General features: G+C 48.0%; 1 protein-coding gene across 2 annotated transcripts in view; it reads right to left on the minus strand.

Moving 5' to 3' along the window:
• Positions 1 to 7,403: 7,403 nt before the first annotated feature.
• Positions 7,404 to 20,826, minus strand: part of AIFM1 (apoptosis inducing factor mitochondria associated 1) — a 32,934-nt gene continuing 19,511 nt past the window's right edge. For both annotated transcript variants that reach the window (XM_059157468.1, XM_059157467.1), the window contains exons 7-16: positions 18,800 to 18,884; positions 18,102 to 18,178; positions 16,889 to 16,997; positions 15,536 to 15,643; positions 15,103 to 15,191; positions 14,515 to 14,655; positions 11,725 to 11,867; positions 9,904 to 10,028; positions 8,003 to 8,199; positions 7,404 to 7,670 (exon numbers count right to left, since the gene is read on the minus strand). In XM_059157468.1, the coding sequence (XP_059013451.1) occupies positions 7,599 to 7,670; positions 8,003 to 8,199; positions 9,904 to 10,028; positions 11,725 to 11,867; positions 14,515 to 14,655; positions 15,103 to 15,191; positions 15,536 to 15,643; positions 16,889 to 16,997; positions 18,102 to 18,178; positions 18,800 to 18,884 (1,146 nt within the window). In that variant the 3' untranslated portion in view covers positions 7,404 to 7,598. The remainder of the gene's footprint in view (positions 7,671 to 8,002; positions 8,200 to 9,903; positions 10,029 to 11,724; positions 11,868 to 14,514; positions 14,656 to 15,102; positions 15,192 to 15,535; positions 15,644 to 16,888; positions 16,998 to 18,101; positions 18,179 to 18,799; positions 18,885 to 20,826) is intronic.

The raw sequence follows: 20,826 nt of genomic DNA on the forward strand, positions 1-20,826 counted from the left end.
GGAGAGGAAAGACGGCCCCTAAACCACAATCCCTTTGCTGAAGGTGAGCCGCCCCAAGCTCTGCGGGGCCGGGGAGGTGGCCCAAGGGACTATTAAGAAGCACGCAGGAGCCAGCCCCATGCCGCGGCGCTAGCGCAGCAGGTCGGATCTCCGGACTCTCCCGCCACTTCCGTGGGAGCGCGAGGTCCGAGGGCCAGTGGAGGTTCTGGCTGCCCCTCCCGCCTTTCCCTCGCCTCCCCCACCGCCCCGCCCGGCCCCTTTCTGGGCTCGCGCGCCTCCCAGCCCGGATCCGCTCAGGGGCCGGGCTCCACCCCCGACCCCCAAGCAGTGCGCCCAGGGCGCCTCTGCAGCGCCACCTGCAGGCGGAACGCGCGCAGCGCGGCGTCTCGGGCCAAGGCGGGAACTGGCGACCGTGAGGGTGGAGGAGGAGGAGAGGAGAGGTCGGCTCCTCTGCCCGGGAGCTTTCCTGGCCCGCGCGCGGCCTCCCCTCGCCATCCCAGCCCCGAGCGACCTGGCCCCTCTGAGCTCTGCCCCGCGCCCTGCCCGGCGCCGACGGCCAGGGCTCCGACCTTCCACTCCTGCTGCTGCACTCTGAGCGGCCTCCTGCCCCGGGCGCCTCTTCTCGGGAAGCAATGAAGTCACACTGAGCCCGCTCCGCTGACTCATGAGAATCCTCCCCCCTCCCCGGCACACCCCTTGAAACTTCCCCCTCAATCCCTTCTTTCCTGCTCCCGCCCCCCCTCCTCCCGTCCCATCAGGCGAGTAGGGGCGGCTCCGGGAGGACTCCCGGGGAGGACTCAGTGAGGCAGCTGGGAGAGAAGTGGCCGGCGAGAGTCCCCACGGAGACATCCGTTTTTCTGTCCCCACCTGGCCACTCCACGCTCTTCTGGGGCGCACAGGGAATGTCCTGGGGGAGCTGAATGTTTGCAACCTCCCGCAGAGCTCCCACCATGGTATTCTTTTGTAATTATCCACCTCACATTGTGCGCGCCTGCTGAGAGCGGGGCGCCCCGGGACCTCCTTCCCTCCTCTGGGCCCGGAGTTCACCTCGTAGCTGAGGTCTCTTTGGAGCCTCCTGTTGGGATGAACGAGGGCTTGCACCACCAAAGGGACAAGTGTAGGGTGTTCTGAGCTGTGAGCTGCCCTCCATCCCTGCATTAAGTCAAGCTGATGTCTTGAAAGGTCACTGTGGCCCTTTCTCCTAGCACTCGGCACTGGCCCAGTCCAGGTGGAGGTGGGAGCGACTTTGAGACCAAGGATTCCCTGTTCCCAGCACTCCCCGCCTCCCCCCACCCCCACTGTGTGGCTAGTTTGAGGACTCCCACTGGAGTAGACCAGAATCCCCTGACAGTTGTTTGGGATATGAGTCTCAACAAAGTGGCTGAGGGCCTCAGGGCCTGATCGGAGAAGGCTTCAAGCTGGAGGGGCTCTGCTGGCCTCCCTGAAACACCTAAAACTCCCCTTTCACCCTGGTGGGGCGGTGATCCTTAAGCATTCTTGTCCACCCAGCAAATCATGGTGCTGGATTTTCTTACCTTCCCTTTATACAGTTTCTAGCTGTCTCTATGCTTAAGAGCTGGGTGGTAAAGCTTGCAAGCTTCCTGGCTCTCTTGTCAGCACTTGGGGACATGGTTCTGCCAAGGCCATAACCAATGTGAAAATGGCCATGGACCAAGAGCAAAGTGGGTGTATAGGCTGGTTTAGGGCCTCAGGCCTTATGTGGCACGAGGGACAGTGTTATGAACTCTTCTGTCAGTATCAGGGTGATGGCTACTCTGGGTTATGGTGGCTTTCCAGTCACCAGCTCTGCAGGGTGTGTTTGTTGGCAATTGGGAACCATTAAATGGTTGGGCAGAGATGTATGTGCTCAGATCATGGCTAAGAATAGTCCTTCCATAAAACTTTGCTGGGGGTAATTCTGGGCTTGAAGTCAACATTTTTTAGGGGCGGAAGGATGCCACTTTTCCTGGAGCCCAGTTTTTAGTCTGTCAACCTCTCCATGGAGAACAAATAAGGCAAGGTGCAATTTCTAGGGGTCATAGGGTTTCTGGCTGTAACTTGCTGGATCAAAGAAGAATCACAAGCCATAGATTAAAAAAACAAAATCCCAAAAACCAAACCTGTAAATCTAGTTGAGCCGAAGGGACAGCAGAGGCCATGTGGGGAGACACTTGCCAAGAGTTTTGAGTCCTATTAGCATCTGCTCTAGACCTTAGAGATGAAAGACAACTGAGCCAGTGGCAAGGTGAACACAGTCCCGCGCACGCTCCTGAGAGACTTTTCTATACACAGGAGGTTCGAACTGAGAGTAGAGGGATAATCTAGTTTGTTCCCCTCAGTTTACAGATGAAGCTACGGAGACCTAGGTAAGTAGCTGCCCCGGGCCATTCACGTCAAAAAGCAGTGCTGGGACTCAGAGCCAGGAATGCTCTTTGCACTGTGCTCCATGGCTGGGAGAAAAAAACCAAAAACAGAAACATGGGCAGAGAGCACTTATCGGAACCTGAGGAAGACACACAGGGAGGAAGAAAGCAAGCAAGGGAGACTGCAGAGATTCTGAGAGGAAGGACAAAAAATGAAGGGGCTGAGGAAAAGTGAAGAGAAAGAGGTGTATTCTCTTCGGGCAAGAAGAGCATCAGTCCATCCTCTGTAATAAGCACCGTACACCGGTTCACTTCAGCACAGTAAACGTATTCATATTTCATTTGTAGAGATGACAGAGAGGATACAACCATAGGATGGAGTGCTTTGGTCAGTGAAAGAAAAGCCTAGACTAGAGAGAAGCAGACCAGTACAGCACTGTGAGGAATCGCGAAGGTCCCTTGTGAACTCTCCCAGCAGACTCCCAGCACCGGTGTTGTGGGGATGGACCCCACTGCCCCTGCCGGTGGGATCAGGTTGTGAGGGCAGGGACTACGTGTTACTCATTTTCTTATCTCCAGGGCCTACTGCACCGTGGCATGCAGTGACTGTATGGTACGTGTTTCCTAGCTGACCAATAACTGCATTCACGAGTCTGTGGATTTGTAAATTCAGCGCCCATGGTTGGGGCTCCTCCAGAAGCATCTCTGCGCTGCACGGCAAGTGCCAAGGCATCGGAGTTGGGGGGACCTGCCCGGGAAGCCAGGCACCTCTGTCCGCAGACACCAGATGCAACTCCTGGGCTTTTTTCCCAAGTGACGCACAGACCTCAGAGGCCTCACTGGGGCGTCTTGGGGAAGGCACAAGATGAGGCAAAGTTCATGAGGGACTCTGCCTGGCAATGGGCTTCTGGCAGATACATTGGTTTTTTACCTCCAAATTGCCAACGCCTACCAGCCAAAGAGCACCAGGACCCTCCTGGGGTTGGACAAGTTAGGGCTACTGCTCACTGCAGTCCAGGGAATGCACACCATGGGGAAGCACAGGGTGTGTCGGGAACAGGGTACCAGGAACGGTTTATTAGAAATTTGGGCCAGGCTGGGTGACTTGGGGGAGGGCTGAAGGAAGCAGGGCTTTACTTTGGATTGGATGCTGTCAAGAAGCTCGAAATCATCCAACAAGTAGGTGCCTTATTCGATACATTTTACCCCCTAGGAGGGCAGACGAGAGTGAGGCCCAAGTGGTAATTGGTAAGGCAGCAGCAATCGCTCACATGAGACGGTATGGGGGTGGGCGGGTGTTGGTCATCTCTGTGGTTTGGGCAACGTTCATGTTTTTGTCTGTGTTCACACATGATTATGAAGTGGCCTTGTTTTCGTCTGCATCCAACCATGGTCAGAGTGGCTGTGTGCAATGCTAACATCTTGTGAATCTGTTTACATTCAATAGAGTACCCTGGCCTAACGGTGAGCACCAGGCCCTTCGGAGCAACACCACTGCCTGCTGACAGTCCCAGGCCAACCTCCAGATGTCAGGGGCTGCATTTCTCTTTCTCAAACTATCCATTTGGAGATGATCCCTGTTTTCCAACCAGGGCTTGGCAGTCCAGTATCTAAATATTTCGACCCTCCCTGTACTCTGACCCAGTCACACCCATCTGTAGAACCAGCCAGGCAAGGGAACGTCATCACTGGCTTGGGCTGTGTGTCTATGTGTGTGGTTTTGTGTACATGTGTCTGTGCCCGCCAGAAATTCCCTGATAAGTTGGGAAAGAGGCCAGAGCGGGGGGGGGGGGGGTGTTCTACTTTACCTCTAGGCACAGCAGGCCTTGCCCTCTGCTCAAGAGAGCAAGGCACTGGGGTTGGGTCCCAGCAATCTCCAGGGAAGTAAGGGTGCCCTGCTTTAGGTGGAGTCAGGGAAGGACAGAGGGATATTGTGGCAGCCAAACTTTAGAGGAGCGGGAAAGGGAAGGGGTAGGGGTGGAAGGGAGGGGAGTGTTCCTTTGTATAAATGGGTCTCTAGAGAAGCCGTGGATTTTTCTTCAAGGAAGCAGCCTGCAGTAGGTCACTGTGGATCCCCACCCCCATCCCTTCTGCTTTAAGCCTCTTGTCTCCCAAATGGGCCCTGTTGATTAGAACAACAAAAGTCATGTATGTTGACCTCATCCTCCACTAAGAGGCTTACTCTGACTCCTTTCCAGTCAAACATACTTCCTTCACTCAGGTCCATCTGTCCAGCTGAAGTGTGAGCGCGTCTCCTGGGTGCCTCAGAGGCACTATGATGTGGTGTCAAGGTGCCATCAGACAGCATTCGTAAAATGGAAAAGAAAAGTGAAATTGAAGTCAGGAGGGTGGGCTCCAAACACCCAGCATTTTGGCAGAGCCCCAAGCCTTCTCTGCAGGGCGTGGCTGGCCCTGAACTGCACTGTGCGGTGGCCCAGCTGCTCCCAGCAGCTCTCAGGGGCCAGAACTCGACTGGTCCTGCCCTTCTTCTGTCTGGTTAGAAAAAGGTCTCTGCAGTCCTTGGGGGCCTGGACAGATCAAACGTGTCCTGGATATCTGTGGCAAGTCTCAGCAGCGGGTGAAGTAATGGGGGTCTGATAACCTGGATTACAGAGAACAGAGGTTCCAAGGCAGAGGGTCGTTTTTGCAGCAAGCCCTGTTATCTAGCATCATCCAACCAAGCGACGAAGGACTTGTTCAGGACTCCGTTGGGGTTTGGGGGGATGGGGCACATTATCCTCATTCTGAGAAAAACAAAAAAAGTCTCTGTTCTGGGATAGCTTACTACTGATTCAGGGAGTGAACCTTAATGATGCGGAGAATGACTTAATGAACAATCAAGTTCAAAGGTAGTAGGTGCAATTGGAGTTCAGACATGAAATCATGCACGGGCACTAATCCAATTGATACCACGTTACCAAGGTGCAATTTCATCTGGGCCTTGGGAGGTGAGCAAGAGGGGATAGGTGAAAGGGAGCAGTGATGACATTCCAGATGTGGTGAGCACGAACAGTTTAAGGGTGTGAATAAACCAGATGTGTATGTGTGCATGAGTCTGTTGTAGGGAAGGAGGCGGGATGGGGACAGGAGGGCTGAGGTCGGGAGCTCTGTGGAAGACTTTGGACCTGGTATGCTTGATGACAAGGAGTCACTGTACATTCTTCACCTGGGGGTTGGAGGCACAGCTGGGAGGCCATGAACTAACTGACGCTTTAGGAAGTGGTCTAGCAGGGTACCTGGGTGGCTCAGTCCTTAAGCAGCTGCCTTCAGCTCAGGTCATGATCCCGGGGTCCTGAGATCGAGTCTTGCATCGGGCTCCCTGCTCAGGGGGAAGCCTGCTTCTCCCTCTCCCACTCCCTCTATTTGTATTCCCTCTCTCGCTGTCTCTCTCTCTCTGTGTCAAATAAATAAAATCTTTAAGAAAAAAGGAAGTGATCTAGCATCAGTAGTTGACTGAGGACGGTTGCTCTGGCTGATCTCCATTCTTGGTGTGTCCACAGTAGTTTGTGTCTTTTTATGGACACATCTGTATGATACTCCTGTGTTCACGTGTCTGCCTTCCTCAGAAGCCAGGAGTTCCTGAAGTGGCCATGTTTCCTTCATCTTCCTATTCTGACATCTACCTGACTCACAGCAGGCAGTCAAGGAACACTGACTAGATGAATAAATCATTTCATTTTACTTAGCTGAAGTACAGTGACATGCTATACAAGGATAACAACTGTCAAAAAATTAGACTAAATTGCACATACGACTAAAGAAAGACAAATTGCAATTTGATCTTTTAAAAGAGGATTTGTGAACTGCTTCAGGATCTTAGAACCACAGCCATCTTTGTAAGTAGCAATGAGCACCACAGAATCAGTCCTATTTCATAGGCTGCTCAGTGAGTTTTCAACATATGGATGTGGATGTGCCATGGATCAGATCATATTTCACTAAACCTGCATACATAGTGAGAACCTGTCCTAGTGCAGCTATTTCTTTTTTTAAAAAGATTTTAAGTAGGGGCACCTGGGTGGCTTAGTGGGTTAAAGCCTCTGCCTTCGGCTCAGGTCATGAATCCCAGGGTCCTGGGATCGAGCCCCGAATCGGGCTCTGCTCGGCGGGGAGCCTGCTTCCTCCTCTCTCTCTGCCTGCCTCTCTGCCTACTTGTGATCTCTCTCTCTGTCAAATAAATAAATACTCTACACCCTATGTGGGGCTCAAACTCATGACCCTGAGATCAAGACTTACATGCTCTTCTCACTGGGCCTGCTGGGTGCCCCAAGATTTGATTTTTAAAAGTTCATTTGAAATTTTATTTTATTTTATTTTTTTAAAAGATTTTATTTATTTATTTGACAGACAGAGATCACAAGTAGGCAGAGAGGCAGGCAGAGAGAGAGGAGGAAGCAGGCTCCCCGCCGAGCAGAGCCCGATTCGGGGCTCAATCCCAGGACCCTGAGATCATGACCTGAGCCGAAGGCAGAGGCTTTAACCCACTGAGCCACCCAGGCGCCCCTCATTTGAAATTTTAAAAAAATGAGTTGATTTATGAAACCCTCACTTCTGTTCTCAGGAAATCATCTGTAGAATGAGGTGTGTCTATAAGCCTATTTTCGGCAAAAAGGGTGAGGGAAGAGCAGATTTCCAGTTTGAGGGACGGGGCATGAAGGATCGAGAGACGGGAGTTGAGAGATGACAATCCCTCAAGGATTCAGTCTCCAGGCTTAGCCATGAAGCACCAGGTCTCTGCACCCTTGTTTCTTCGGCAGTAAGTGACCTTTCTGGCCCCTGGCGGGTCCAAGCCCGTTCTGAGCGGGACGACAGGAACTGTTCCAGGTAAAGCAGATTCTGCTCCATGTGTTTCTGTGTTCACTCATTTAACAGTGGATGGGGCCAGAGACACATTCAGGGAACTGAAAGCAGCTGAATGTGGAGCAGGGAATACGAGGCTGAGAAAACTCATGCACTTGGTAAGAACTCCAGTGTGCTTGTTCGCTGAGATGCACAACTTTCCTCCCCTCGCCCACCCGTTCCCTTTCAAAGAGAACAGAATTTAATTTAGAAGAATCAGGTTTTATTTAGTGATGTGAACATTAAGAATCTGCCTACATGGTTGAGATATTCACAAAGGACTTTACCATTCAAACTCATACATACAGAGGAAGTGTGCTGAATAAAAAATGCTCCTTTACTCATCCGAGCTGCTGTCAGGGACAGCAAAGTGCTTGCCTGTTGCACTGGGGGGCTTCAGTCTTCATGAATGTTGAAGAGTTTGGCTACTTCATTGAGATCTTCATGTTGCTCACCGTCCTTAATGATCTGAGGGAGAGAGGAACAGTGGGTCACTGACTTGCTTTGTGTGCGCCAGGCCAGCCTGCACAATGGGGGGGCCTGGGCCAACGCCCACATCGCCCTGGGAGCTGTGGGAATAGCCCTCTGTTAACCCCAAATGAGTGTATGCCAACTCCCTGGCCACCCAGCCAAGTCCTAACTAAAAACGAAATGCTCCCGAGCCAAGGCTACACCTTTGTTCTGCTTAGGCACGGTCTGACCCAGGTGGACAATGCACAGCAGGGCACCCGATGACGTCCCGGGCGTGTTTTCCGGCCCACAGGTCCCATCTTCCTCAAGGAGCTCTGATGAGTACCCACCTTCCTTGCTATTGGCATTCGGTTGAAGATGTTCCACAGCACGATCCCTACCACCACTTTGTCCCTGAGGTAGAAGATGACACCTTTGCCGTAGTCCTCCCCTTGGGCAGGGGCCTGGGGGACTGCAGGACTGCTGGGAGGAACGGCGATTTCTGAGGCCTCAGACTCTGTCTCACTCTCGGAGCGGATACCAGTCCCTGTGGCCAATCCCCAGAACAAACAAAATCAAAATGAGAGTCAGTTATGAACTTAGGAAATTCTAGAAGGCAAGTATCTTTCGACACCTGCTTCAAGCTGCTCCTAGAGGATTTGTTTTTATGCCCCCGTAGTAAGCACTTAGAAAGTAAAGCCTTCTCCAGCTCCTCTCCATTGGCAAAGCCGACAAAAGCTCTTCCTTGCCGGCCCCAGGGCACGGCGTCAGTCTGACCCAGAACTTGCCTCCCTTACCATTTCTTTTTTGTTTTTTTAGGATTTTTATTTATTTAGTTGACAGGCAGAGATCACAAGTAGGCAGAGAGGCAGGCAGAGATCACAAGTAGGCAGAGAGGCAGGGAGCCTGACACGGGGCTTGATCCCAGGACTCTGGGATCATGACCTGAGCCGAAGGCAGAGGCTTAATGCACTGAGCCACCCAGGCGCCCCACCATTTCATTTTAAATGTATGTGTGGATTATTTCCTGGTATCTGGATTTCTTCAAACTGCAGAAGACTTGCTCTTATCCTCTGAGGAACATTTGAGAGCTGCACGATTCAGTACAGTAGCCACTAGCCACAAACAGCAATTTCAATTAAAATTCGTTAAAAGTTAATGAAAATTTAATCAATTTTAACCAAAATTGAATCAAATGTAAAATTCAGTACTCATTTGCACGAGCCACATTTCAAGTGCTAAAAAGCCACATGCAGCTAGGGGCTAAGGTAGTGGGCAGAGCAGAAAGGTCCACTGGACAGTGCTGCTAGAGAGGCCCTCTGGCCAAAGCAGGACAGCGCACTTCCATATGGAAAAACGAAGCGGAGGGGTTTCCTCCTGGGGAGGGGGCATGCTGTCCTCTGAGAACTGTCAGGCTGGCTCTGAACAATTCTGCGCAGGATACAGAGTAGTGCCCCAGAGTTTCTAAGTCCCCGGTTCCCTCTCCTGGATCCGCTTCTCTGGAGAGCGCCAGATGAAGGAGTGGGTGTATGTCATCCACCTGGATTACACAGGAAAAGGACCTCCATGTCCTTATAATGTCTTGTTCTCTCCTTCAAGAACAACCTGTTCTTGGGACGACTCTGACAAGAGGACATGGAGGCTAAGTAACTTCAGCTGGGGTCATGGAAGGAAGAGAGAACAGGTCTAAGAGTTAATGAAAGAGTCATGTGTGGGAGAGAAGTTCATTCCTTGAGAGATGCCTCCCATCTGAAGAAAACCTGGCACTAAGACATGACAAATGGAATTACAGGCAGCTCAAGAATTACTCAGCCCAGTTTTTCACTGCCCAGGGTCTGTGGAGAATAACAGGTCCTACACTAAAGTTCTTGGGATTAGCAGGAGGCTAATAATAATGAGGATAATAAAAAATTAAAAAATTAAAATCACAAAAGTTCCGGTTTTCTTCAGTGCACAGAGCTTCCCAGTCCCTCGAGGCAAACTAAACCAGTGTCGCCGAGAGAGCCACTGCCCGGAGGCTAGGATGAACACCCACCACATCTGAGTCTACGCTCGGACCAGGATACCTGATTTTGCCAGCTCTCAGACCACCAAAGAGTGAGGACTACGGGTTGGGTTTATTTTAAAGCACAACATGAAGAAAGGCTTTCACTGACAGTGCCCTCTGGTCAATACAGAAACCCCTTGTTCAGGAGAATTTGGACCAGCGCTTCTCAACACTCTACCCAGAGAATTAGTTGGGCTTCCTTACCTGACTGCTCTGTGGCAGATTTTGGGTTGTCTTGTGCAGTTGCTTTTGCAAACACACCGACTGTGGGCAAACTACTGTCCACAAGACCAATAGCTTCGTAGCCAACGTCGGGACCCAAATCACTCCTAAGGAAGGAGAGAGAAGAGGGTGTTTTGTCAAGAGGCTGCAAAGAATGACACGGTGGTACATTTTTTAATTTTTTCTAAGACACCACACTTTGGTTCATGCCAACCAAAGAACTTGGTTTGTGCAGCAAGGGAAATGCCAAACTGATCGGTCTGCTTGCCAGGGCATCTGGGGACAATGGTGAGAAAGCATTCCTATCCCAAAGCAGCTTTAATTTTCCTTAAAAAGCCATTATACTTATCACATACCATACGATGATCTACACTTTCGGAAATTTATCCATGCCTTTACCCCCTGGGGGGTGAAGGGTTCTTCAAATTTACTATTCACCACTTTCTTTCAACTCAACCTAAAACTGCCTTTCTGATGCTTTAAAGGGTACTCCGTATTTACAGAACTCAGAATCTGAGATCTTTTACAGTTTCATCAATGGACAGTATTTCCTCTGAGACTTCATTTTCAAGGTTTTATTTTAATCTTCTTGGAAACTTTTCCTATCATCATCACACAGTTTTTACTATGCCAGGAACTTCCAAGAGTATTTGTGGCACAGACACACGATGGCTTTGTAATCACGTGAGGCTACTACTCATGGTTTTGTTTCTGGTGCTCTACCTTTTGGCATCATTAAGTAAGTAAGTCAGTAAGTAAAATTTAACGGCAGTGGACATACCGTGTTACACTCATTTCAAGTGTATAACTTAGTGATTTGATGGTTTACACACTGTGCAGTGCTCACCACAGGCATAAGCTACCGTCTGTCCCCTTATGATGCTACTTGAATATCGTGGACTAAATTCCTTATGCTCTGCTTTTTATTCCCACGTTGTCCTTTCTTGACCACAGAAGCTCACTGGACTGGTATCTTCAGGGAACGATCTACAATGACTTCCTGGATGCTGGTCTGGAGACCTAACTGAAAATTATCTAGCTATGGACTCTTTTGTTCCTAACTGCATTATCTTATAGGTGTTGACCCTGAAACCCAGCTGTTATGATTCTGCTGCCTGCTCACAAAACTGTGTGTGATTTTCCTGAAATGTATTCTCACCAGCTGAAAATTTTCCCCAATAGAAACTGCCTAGAGGCTTCTGAAACCGTGAAGTTTTTTATGTATCCCACCTTTCAACGAGAGGAGAGTGTGCCAAGTAAGGTCAATGCCAGCACTCAGGAATGTCCCTTGCTAACTTTTTGCTATCCAGAGAACGGCCTATAGATGCCTGACTTTGAAATGCTGGTCTTGAGTGGGCTGTCTAATGTAATCTCTACACCCAACATGGGGCTCAAACTCATGACCCCACGATCAAGAGTTGCATGTTCCACTGACTGAGCCAGCCGGTTGCCCATGGACTGTCTTCTGACAGTACGTTGGGCTCATTAGCACCAAAGAACAAATGACAATACAGTGCCAGCTCTAGCTAAGGGCACACATTTGTACTGCCGACCATAGCTCAAAACCCCAAGCTGATTTTACCAGAAGTGCTGATGACGCCTCCACTCATTCACCTGTAAGCTTAACTTACAGGTGGGGCCTTCTACCAGAAAGCTGCTTTGGTGTAGAATGCATGGGAACATGATGGAAGTCTTCTCCCCTCTGTATGAGGCTAACTGGCCCACATGGAAACCAAACTGTAACTCTGGTTCCATTACTTCTGTGTTCTAACCAGTTCAGTCCATAAAGCACAGAACTATTACCAGAACATCGACTGATGCCAGTATGGCTTAGCAGCTCCAGTCATATTTTCTCCGGCCAATCTTCCACTCACAACAGCGTGATCATGGTGCTCTACCCGCCTCCTACCCAATTTTATATCATAGAAGCATGCAGCATCTCCTGCCTTTGAAAACAAACACATTACATGAGCACATGGTAAATAAAAACAAAAACAAAGACAGAACATACATTTCGAGGGCTTAAAAAGAGCCCTTGTGCTGTTAACTAATTAGTGTTTTCTATTTAGGCCAGAATCGCACCCATACTTACTAAAAAAAGTTGAGATTCCATTTTTAAAAAACTATTCTATGCTAACCCCCCCAAACAAAAAACTATTCTATGCTTCCACAAAGTGCACCTCAATTTTCTATGCTGCAGCACACACCTATTTCTTCTCTCATTCTGCCCTTAGCAGAGACCGATATTTAATAACCATGACTTGCAAAACATTCTTTCCTATGCACAGAAACCAGTTTGTAGGTGTGAGACCGCCTCTCACCTAGAAATCTTTTCCAAGATAAGATTTTCTTTCGGTCATTCAGTATCTATTCCTTCATTCACCAAATATTTATGGAAAACTTATTTCTGTACAAAGCATTATACTGTCTGGGTGGCTGAGACAAACCTGACCTCCACGTTGCCCACAAAGAGCATATAACCTAGTTGAGGAAGATGCAGCATCGTTCCTCACTGGAGTGCAATGCAGGGTACCACGTGACAGGTACAGATCAAGCAGAGAGAGCCTCTGGCTGGAGGTGAACAAGGCCAACTTCCCTAAGGATGTGGCACGTGAGTGCTCTAACCCTTTGTGGCTATTCAGATTCCCCCAGGGCAACCTCAAAAATCCAGCAGCATGTGAACAATGCTGAAATAAACTATGAAATCCACTTGGTGGTCTATTATACAGTCTTTAGCATCTGAAGCAACATGGAAAATACCTTAGAATGGTATAAGTAAAAAAAAAAAATGGTAAGTAAAAAGGAAAAGAACACAAAGGTTTACTGTAGTACACTCACCATGACCATCTATAACAAAGGGAAAAAAAACCTATTCAGAAGAAAATGAAGGGAGGGAAATACACCAAAATATTGGTGGCTGCTGTAGGTGATTCCCCCCCTCTTTTTTTTCTTCCCCCTTTCTCATTCTTGTCTATGTCTTCTATATTGAATGCATATTGCTTTTTTAAAGATTTATTTATTTTAGAGAGGTGGGGAGGGGGCAGAGAGGGAGAGAGAGCCTCAAGCAGACTCCCCATAGAGCAGGGAGCCCCATGCGGGGCTCAATCTCACAACCCCGAGATCATGACCTGAGCCAAAATCAAGAGTTGGATGCCCAACGGACTAAGCCACCCAGGTACACCTACATAGTGCCTTTTTTTTTTTTTAAGATTTTGTCTATTTATTTGAGAGAGAGAGATATAGCAAGAGAGGGAACATAAGCAGGGGGAATGGGAGAGAGAGAGAGGCAGACTTCCCGATGTGGGAGCAGGGAGCCCAATGTGGGCCTTGATCCTAGGACCCTGGGATCATGACCTGAGCCAAAGATAGACAATGACCCAGCAACCCAGGTGCCCCTACATGTTGCTTTTATAACAAGTTTTTAAAAATCCAGTATATTCTAGGCACACATGGGTGGCTCAGTCTGTTAAGCATCTGATGTGTGATTTCAGCATCAGATTTATTTATTTTTAATTTTTTCAATTTATTTATTTTCAGAAAAACAGTATTCATTATTTTTTCACCACACCCAGTGCTCCATGCAATCCGTGCCCTTATAATACTCACCACCTGGTACCCCAACCTCCCACCCCCCCACCACTTCAAACCCCTCAGATTGTTTTTCAGAGTCCATAGTCTCTCATGATTCACCTCCCCTTCCAATTTACCCCAACTCCCTTCTCCTCTCTATCCCCCCTTGTCCTCCATGATATTTGTTATGACTGGAAGAGATTATGCTGAGTGAAATAAGTCAAGCAGAGAGAGTCAATTATCATATGGTTTCACTTATTTGTGGAGCATAACAAATATCAGGTTCCTAAGATTTAGCCCCAAGACAGGCTCTGCACTCAGCAGCAGGGACTCTGCTTAGGACTCTCTCTCTTTCTCCCTTTGCCCCTTCCCCTGCTTATGCTCTAAAATAAAATAAATCTTAAAAAAAAAACCCAGTACACTTTATCTTTAAAAAAAAAAAAGCTTTGAGGGAAAAAAAAAACCTTCAAAGTTCCTATGTCCTTAGTTGCAGAGTACCTAATCAAACACAATACATTTGTAATGATCTAACAATGGGGAAATTATCTCATGGTTCCTACATACTATAGTCTTGTTTGTGTCATAACAGATTTTTTAAAACAGCTAAAAATAGTGCTCAAGGATAACGAAAACTGAGTTATTTCCCCCCTTAGAGAATTTTATAAAACTGCCTCATCCTCCATTCCCTGGGCTCACTTTCGGGCAAAGCGAACAGCAGATCCATCTGAAAGCTGGGCACATGCCCATCAGGGCAATGGCGATGGCAGCTGCCAACCATAGAACGGGAAGAACTCTATTTCTGTAGGCGCACACACTGTTCATTTCCTTTTCCACTAGCTTGTGGCATGAAGCCATACCTGATCTTGTAAATCAAGCAGTGAAGTTTTTGTTCTTCATCCTCAGCCTCCAAACATTCTGCCTCTATCTGGGCAAGGTGCTACTGAGCTTTTGCACACTGCCAGGCAGACTTGCTCACGGGCTGTGGACAAGGAGCCATTCCTGCTTGTGCTGTAGCACACTTACCACCCAGATGTTGGAGCGCGCTTGGAGCTCTGCATTTACCCGGAAGCCACCAAAATCTGAGTCTATCTCTAGTCCGCCTGTCTTGGCTAACTCAACGTTGGGTTCCAAGCCCACAGCTGCCACTATGTGGTCAGTTTCTACCTGAGGGGGAAAAAAGAAATAATTCAGCCAATTACCACAGTTTCCAAGTATGTCTATGGACATAGCAACTGAACATTATTTTACTAGGAACTGGAGCTTTAAAAAAAAAAAAAATCACCGATTAACTTATATAACTCTGGTAAACAGATTTAAAGGTCTACTTTATAAAATTCCTCCAAACACAAATATACCCCACATCGTCAGAACAGAAAGCTGCCACCCTTGAAAGGTCTCAAAAAAATCTGTGATACAAATGGGAAGGGAAAGTGGTTCACAGATGTCTACTCTGGCTCTCATCATTCTTATTTTAATGGAAGGAACAGTTCATTCAGAAAATTATGAGAGTGTTAATGGTGGCTGCCACGAAAACTACTGTTATCGAATGAAGGAATAAAAATGAGGAAAGGGGGGGTAGAGGGGAAGGTCTGGCAGCCTTCCCCTCCTTACCTTCCGGCCATCTTTCAACTTGATGAGTAACTTGCCACCGCTGACTCCAACTGATTGCACAATAGCATTGGGAAGCACCTTAACCCCCTCTGTGAAGGCAAACAAGACCTGAGGCTGAGCCTGAGAGCGTCCCACCTTCATGACAAGAAGGGAAGGTGACTAAAGGCACCCCCATCATAAAGCCAGTAATCATCAGTACGTAGGCAGCCTTGGGGAACCACAAGAACGCACACCCACAGCTCATTTTCAGTACTTCCGGGAATTTTGTGCATCAAATTCAGAACACCTACAGGAACTTGGCTGAGTGGAGAATGGTGGAAATAGTTCACCTGCCAGGCGATATGGCATATGTCAAGGGGATTCCCAAAGAAGCCAACTTTGGATTAGGGCTCACTCAAAGGAAAGAGCAATAGCATATGGAAAGTCTCTCTACCTCGTCTGACTTTTTCCATGGTCCAGTTGCTGAGGTATTCAGGGAGGATCTTTCCCATATTTCCTTTCTCAGGGAAGAGTTGAATCACTTCTGTACCCAAAGCTCGAGCTGGGAAGAAGAAACAGAGTAGGTAGAGCAGGAGGCAGAAGCCAATCCTGCGAGGACAGGAAGAGAAGCGATGGAGTGGCAGGTAGCCAATCGTGACACACAGGGCAACGCTGTGACCTAGGCCAGAGCTACTATTCGTGGGGCACTGGGGCACGAGGGCACTGACAAGGCAAATACAACAGGTACCAGAACTAAGTGCATTACATCCAGGCAGCAGCACAGGCTCACGCCTGTGCCTCTGGCCTGTGAACAGGAAGCACCCTCCTGAGAAGATGGCCTGATTTCACATAGCCGAAAACCGACATTGAGGAAAATGGCTGCCATCAAACATTCAAACCAGAATATATAGATCGGTTGAACTGGGAACCATCATATGTCTGAAGAAAGTGTGACTTTTACAAGGAATAAAAATTCAAATATACATACAACTCTGTAGTCTGCATTGCCTTTATCATCCCAATAACTTCCTTTCCTTAATATTTTCTTTTTTTTAAAATGATTTTTTGAAAAGATTTATCAGGGAGCGCATGGGTGGCTCAGTTGGTTAAGCGTCTGCCTTTGGCTTGGGTCATGATCCCAGGGTCCTGGGATTGAGCCCCACATCAGGTTCCCTGCTCAGCAGAGAGTCTGCTTCTCCCTATCCCTCTGTGTGTGCCTGGACTCTCTCTCAAATAAATGAAATCTTTAAAAAAGTAAAAATAAAAGATTTATCAGATGCTTAACTGACTGAGCCACCCAGGCGCCCCTAAAGATAAAAATTTTATTTTTAAGTAATCTCTATACCCAGTGTGGGCCTCGAACTCACAATCCCCAGAGCAAGAGTCACACACTCTACCAACTGAGCCAGCCAGTCACCCCTTTAATACTTTATTTCTGAGGAGTCCTGGCTTAGAGGCTAGAGGAAGGGAAAGAAAGCATTTCTGTTCAGTTGCTCAGATGATAGCTTTTTGGTCACTAAGGGATTCCTCACGAGAACTAAGCTCAGTGCTTAGCTTTTCACCACATACATCTTTTCTTTTTTTATAAGCAAACTCTACCCCCATCATGGGGCCTGAACTCACATCCCCAAGATCAAGAGTTGCATGCTCTACCGACTAAGGCAGCCAGGCACCCCTTACCACATAAATCTTAATCAAACCTTTCTACTGATCCTGGCAAATGCATCCCTGGAATTTGTTAGAGCCCCAGGAAGAACAGGATATAAAACCAGAGAAAGAAAAATCGACATCACCACCCAGTACTCACCCTTTCTGCCAAGAGCGCAGGCCAGTTCGCTCCCAAGGAAGCCCCCACCGATTATCGTAATTGACTTGACTTCCCGGGAAATCTTCTCTAAGGTTCTGAAGTCTCCAATCTGCAGGATCATACCAGTTTAGTCCACTGATTTCCCAAAGGGACATAGGATAATAACAAGAAATATTTTCTGCTAGATCTTTGACATGTAATTTGCACATAAAATCTCCTTGTATGAAGTGGCTCAATTACAGCCTCTGTAACTGAAGTAAATTTCTCTCTCCGCTGGAATATTCCTTCTAGCATCAGTGGTTCTCGATCGGGGGCAGTTTTGCCTCCTCTCCCTCAGGGGACATCTGGCAATTTCTGGAGACATTTCGGGTTGCCACAGCTGGGGGCAAGGACGTGCTCCTTGCAGGTAACAGGCAGAGGCAGGGATACTGCTAAATGCCCTATTTGCACAGGCCAGCCCCTCACAAGGAACGGTCATCCAGCCCAAATTGTCAATGGCGCCAAAGGCTGATAAACTGCATTCGATCAAGAATTGAAAGGATGGGGCGCCTGGGTGGCTCAGTGGGTTGAGCCGCTGCCTTCGGCTCAGGTCATGATCTCAGGGTCCTGGGATCTGGTCCTGCATCGGGCTCTCTGCTCGGCGGGGAGCCTGCTTCCCTCTCTCCCTCTCTCTCTGCCTGCCTCTCTGTCTATTTGTGATTTCTGTCAAATAAACAAATAAAATCTTAAAAAAAAATAATTGAAAGGATGATACCAGTATTCTCAAATACCCTAAGAATGCCTGGAACATTTCCGCAGGGGTCAAGAGTAAAGCACAGCCTTAAGAAACAAAGCTCCCCCTTCCTTTTTCACTTAGGTACTCAAGAGTTTTCTCCTCAAAGGCTCTGCAGTAGCATTTGCAATGCAAAATGCCAAGAGGCTATAAGGAGTTCCAATGACTCAAAAGCATCAGGAAAAAAAATACAGAAGGGCAATCGGAAGGAACTACAGCAAGCAATCAAAAACACTAGATGTATTTTTTGCCTAGGAGCTGAAAACCCTCCAGTGAGGTATTTAAGGTGCAGAGAGAGGAAGTGACTTGCTCAAGGCCAGAGACCAAGTCTCCCATAAATAGAACTCCCACCTCCCAATTCCTGGGTGCTAACTTGGGGACCACGTGATTATGCTACCTCTTCAAAAATCAAAACAATGAAAGCACTAAACAGACAATTACCTTTCTGAAAAGCGTGGTTCTACTCTTCACCTCTGCTCCAGCTCTGTCAATGGCAGACAAACTTCTTGGAGTGCCTCCTGGAAATAGGAGCAGGAAAACCCTTTTAGCTCAACAAGTGGGAAGCTAGTCCAAACAAGCCCCCCATGAAGTTGGCACTGTGGCCCCCTCAGCACCCACAGGGCCCAGAGGCTTTGTGTCCCTTCACCTGGCTTCTCAGCAGGCTTCTGTCAATTTCCCTGGAGAAGCCATTAGTGAGGCTCTCTACAAAGGGCCCGCCCTCCCCAGAGATGGACACAAGGCTCTGTTTTTTGCTTCCCTAAATCCTTCTAGGGGCATCACCAGAAAGCATGCTATGTTCCTTTAAGGGACTGCTTCAGTCTCCTCTCTTTCTTGATTTCTGATTGGAACTGGAAAAGAAGCCATGAGGCTGTATCCCTTCCAGGGCGCAGGGCAGAGAGCAGAGGGCAAGGGCTAAGCGGGGAGAGAAAAAGGCCATCTTCTTCAATACCCATCCGTGCCCTTACCCAAAGGGGCAGCAAGGATACTCCAGAAAGGTTGCTGATCAGAGGCCTGTCATTAGCTAGGCTTTGCACCAAGAGAAGACACCCACTTCTTTTTCTTAAGGTTAAGTAATGCCTTCTGTACTAAAACTCAAATGAACTATACCAGGGAAGAAATCCACCTCGAGAAATAGTCACCTGTTGCAATCAGGCACTTTTCATAGGTTATCTGAGAGCCATCGTTAAGTTTCACCATGTTGCCTCTCACGTCAAGCTGTACTACCTGGGACACACACAGACAGATGAGTTAGCTTTAAACGTCTTTTTATCAAGACATAATTCACTACACACTTACCACGTTAAAGTGTACGAATCAGTGGTTTTCAGTATATTCGAAAGGTTGTGCAACCATCACCACTATAATTACAGATAATTTCCATTACCCCACAACGGAACCCTGTACCTTCAGTCATCAGCCCAGTGAGAAGAATTCGTTCTTGACCTAGGGCGATCCTTAAGAAACCATTTCTAAGTAACCACTGGCACCACAGTCTCTGGTACCCAGTCTCTCCAAGTGGTCATAGCTTCTTAGGGAGTCAACATTAAAACAAATCCCTGCAGTCCCCAGAGTCCCTGTCCGATTTGTGGAAATGAGAACAGAGACAGACTTTTCTGCTTGGTTTTTCTGGAAACCTTACTTTTTTGTTAACAACACTCCTGCATCTTCCAACATTTTTACAGGAGATTTAGTCTACCTTCTACCCTTCGCTAGAACTCAGCTCTCCTGCCAAGGACAGCTCACATGTAGAGACTGCTCATTCACCCACACTCCTCCCCTAGCACACCCAGGGGCAGGGGTGCTGACTACTGTGGCTTCTGGATTCGTGTGCCCTCACACCCCTCTGAGAAGCACCCACCGACATGCTACCAGTCACCTCTATGCAGCCGTCTCCCGGTCACTCCTCAATCCCTGAAGACGTTGGAAGCTGGCTCCTCCTCTTCCTCCGAGCCACATCCGGGATCCCATCCCTTGAAGCTCTATTTCTACCTTGAATTTCCCATTTTGGGGGTCACAGTTTTCCATTCTTCCAGCTTTTTTTCCCAGTCCCGCTGTCACCCATACTTGCTTTTGATTTTCTCTGCTTACCCAGTGGGCTGTTCGATTCCAACCAATCTGGGCCCATGCTAGATCACCCAAACTGTTCTCCTGCTACCGCCTCTAATTTCCTCGCAACCTCCTCTTTCTCATGGTGAGGAGCTTGAGATCCAGTCTCTGCTCTCTTTTCTCCCAGCTGCCAGACTATTAGTTCAAGACATACTTATTAAAAACCTACCATGTCAGGGACTACGCTAAGTGTTGGGGACATGACAGTGAGAAAAACAGATACCTTCCCTGTCTCCAGAGTCTAGTAGCCAAGGCAGACCATTTAACATACACAATCAAGAGGGAGAAATGCTCTGATAAGGGCAGTACGGGTAGCTCTACAAACATGTGACAGGGCCCTCCACTGAGCCTTCTGGAGGCAAGGACATGAACTGACTGTATGGGTGAGTAGCTTCTTTAGCCTTTGGTTTGTCCTTGGGTAAGCTATCTCTTCAACCCAACCCCACTAACTCAACCATCACACTGTTCACTCTCAGATAACCAACCACCTGGTACCCTAGTTTATTGCAAGAACAAGTGAAGCCATTAGATGTGATCTTCCTCAGCTTCCCACCTCCCAACCCCTGGAAGAAAAACTTTACTTCCTTCCTTCCAGCTTCCGGGATGAGGTAGCTTCCGGGATGAGGTGTCCTTTCTGTGCTGTTTCTGTGCCTGAACCCCATTCCCTTCTTTTCTGGCCCAGAACCATCTCCTCAGGCAAATTCATGATCTATCATCCATTGGAAAGGGGCCATAAATAATTTGAACAATAATGTATTCTCCCACAATTTATTCCCACCATCACATATACTCACTTACCTCCTTTCAGCATATAAAACACCCCCGCTTCCTTCCCAACATATAGAACTTAAAAGTCTCATCTATCATAACAACAGGCTTAAAGTCCAAGGTCTTCAGGATGATCTCTGCATTGGTTTGGGGTGTGGATTCTCCTGATACAGAGATTTATGGACTAAAATGGTAAGTTATATCACTTAGACACTCAATTTATAATGTTGGGAAGGTAACATTCAACAAATATTCCCACTAAAAGAGGGAAGAATGGGGCGCCTGGGTGGTT

This window comes from Mustela lutreola, chromosome X (assembly GCF_030435805.1).
Source record: "Mustela lutreola isolate mMusLut2 chromosome X, mMusLut2.pri, whole genome shotgun sequence".
In the NCBI taxonomy this organism is placed as follows: domain Eukaryota; kingdom Metazoa; phylum Chordata; class Mammalia; order Carnivora; family Mustelidae; genus Mustela; species Mustela lutreola.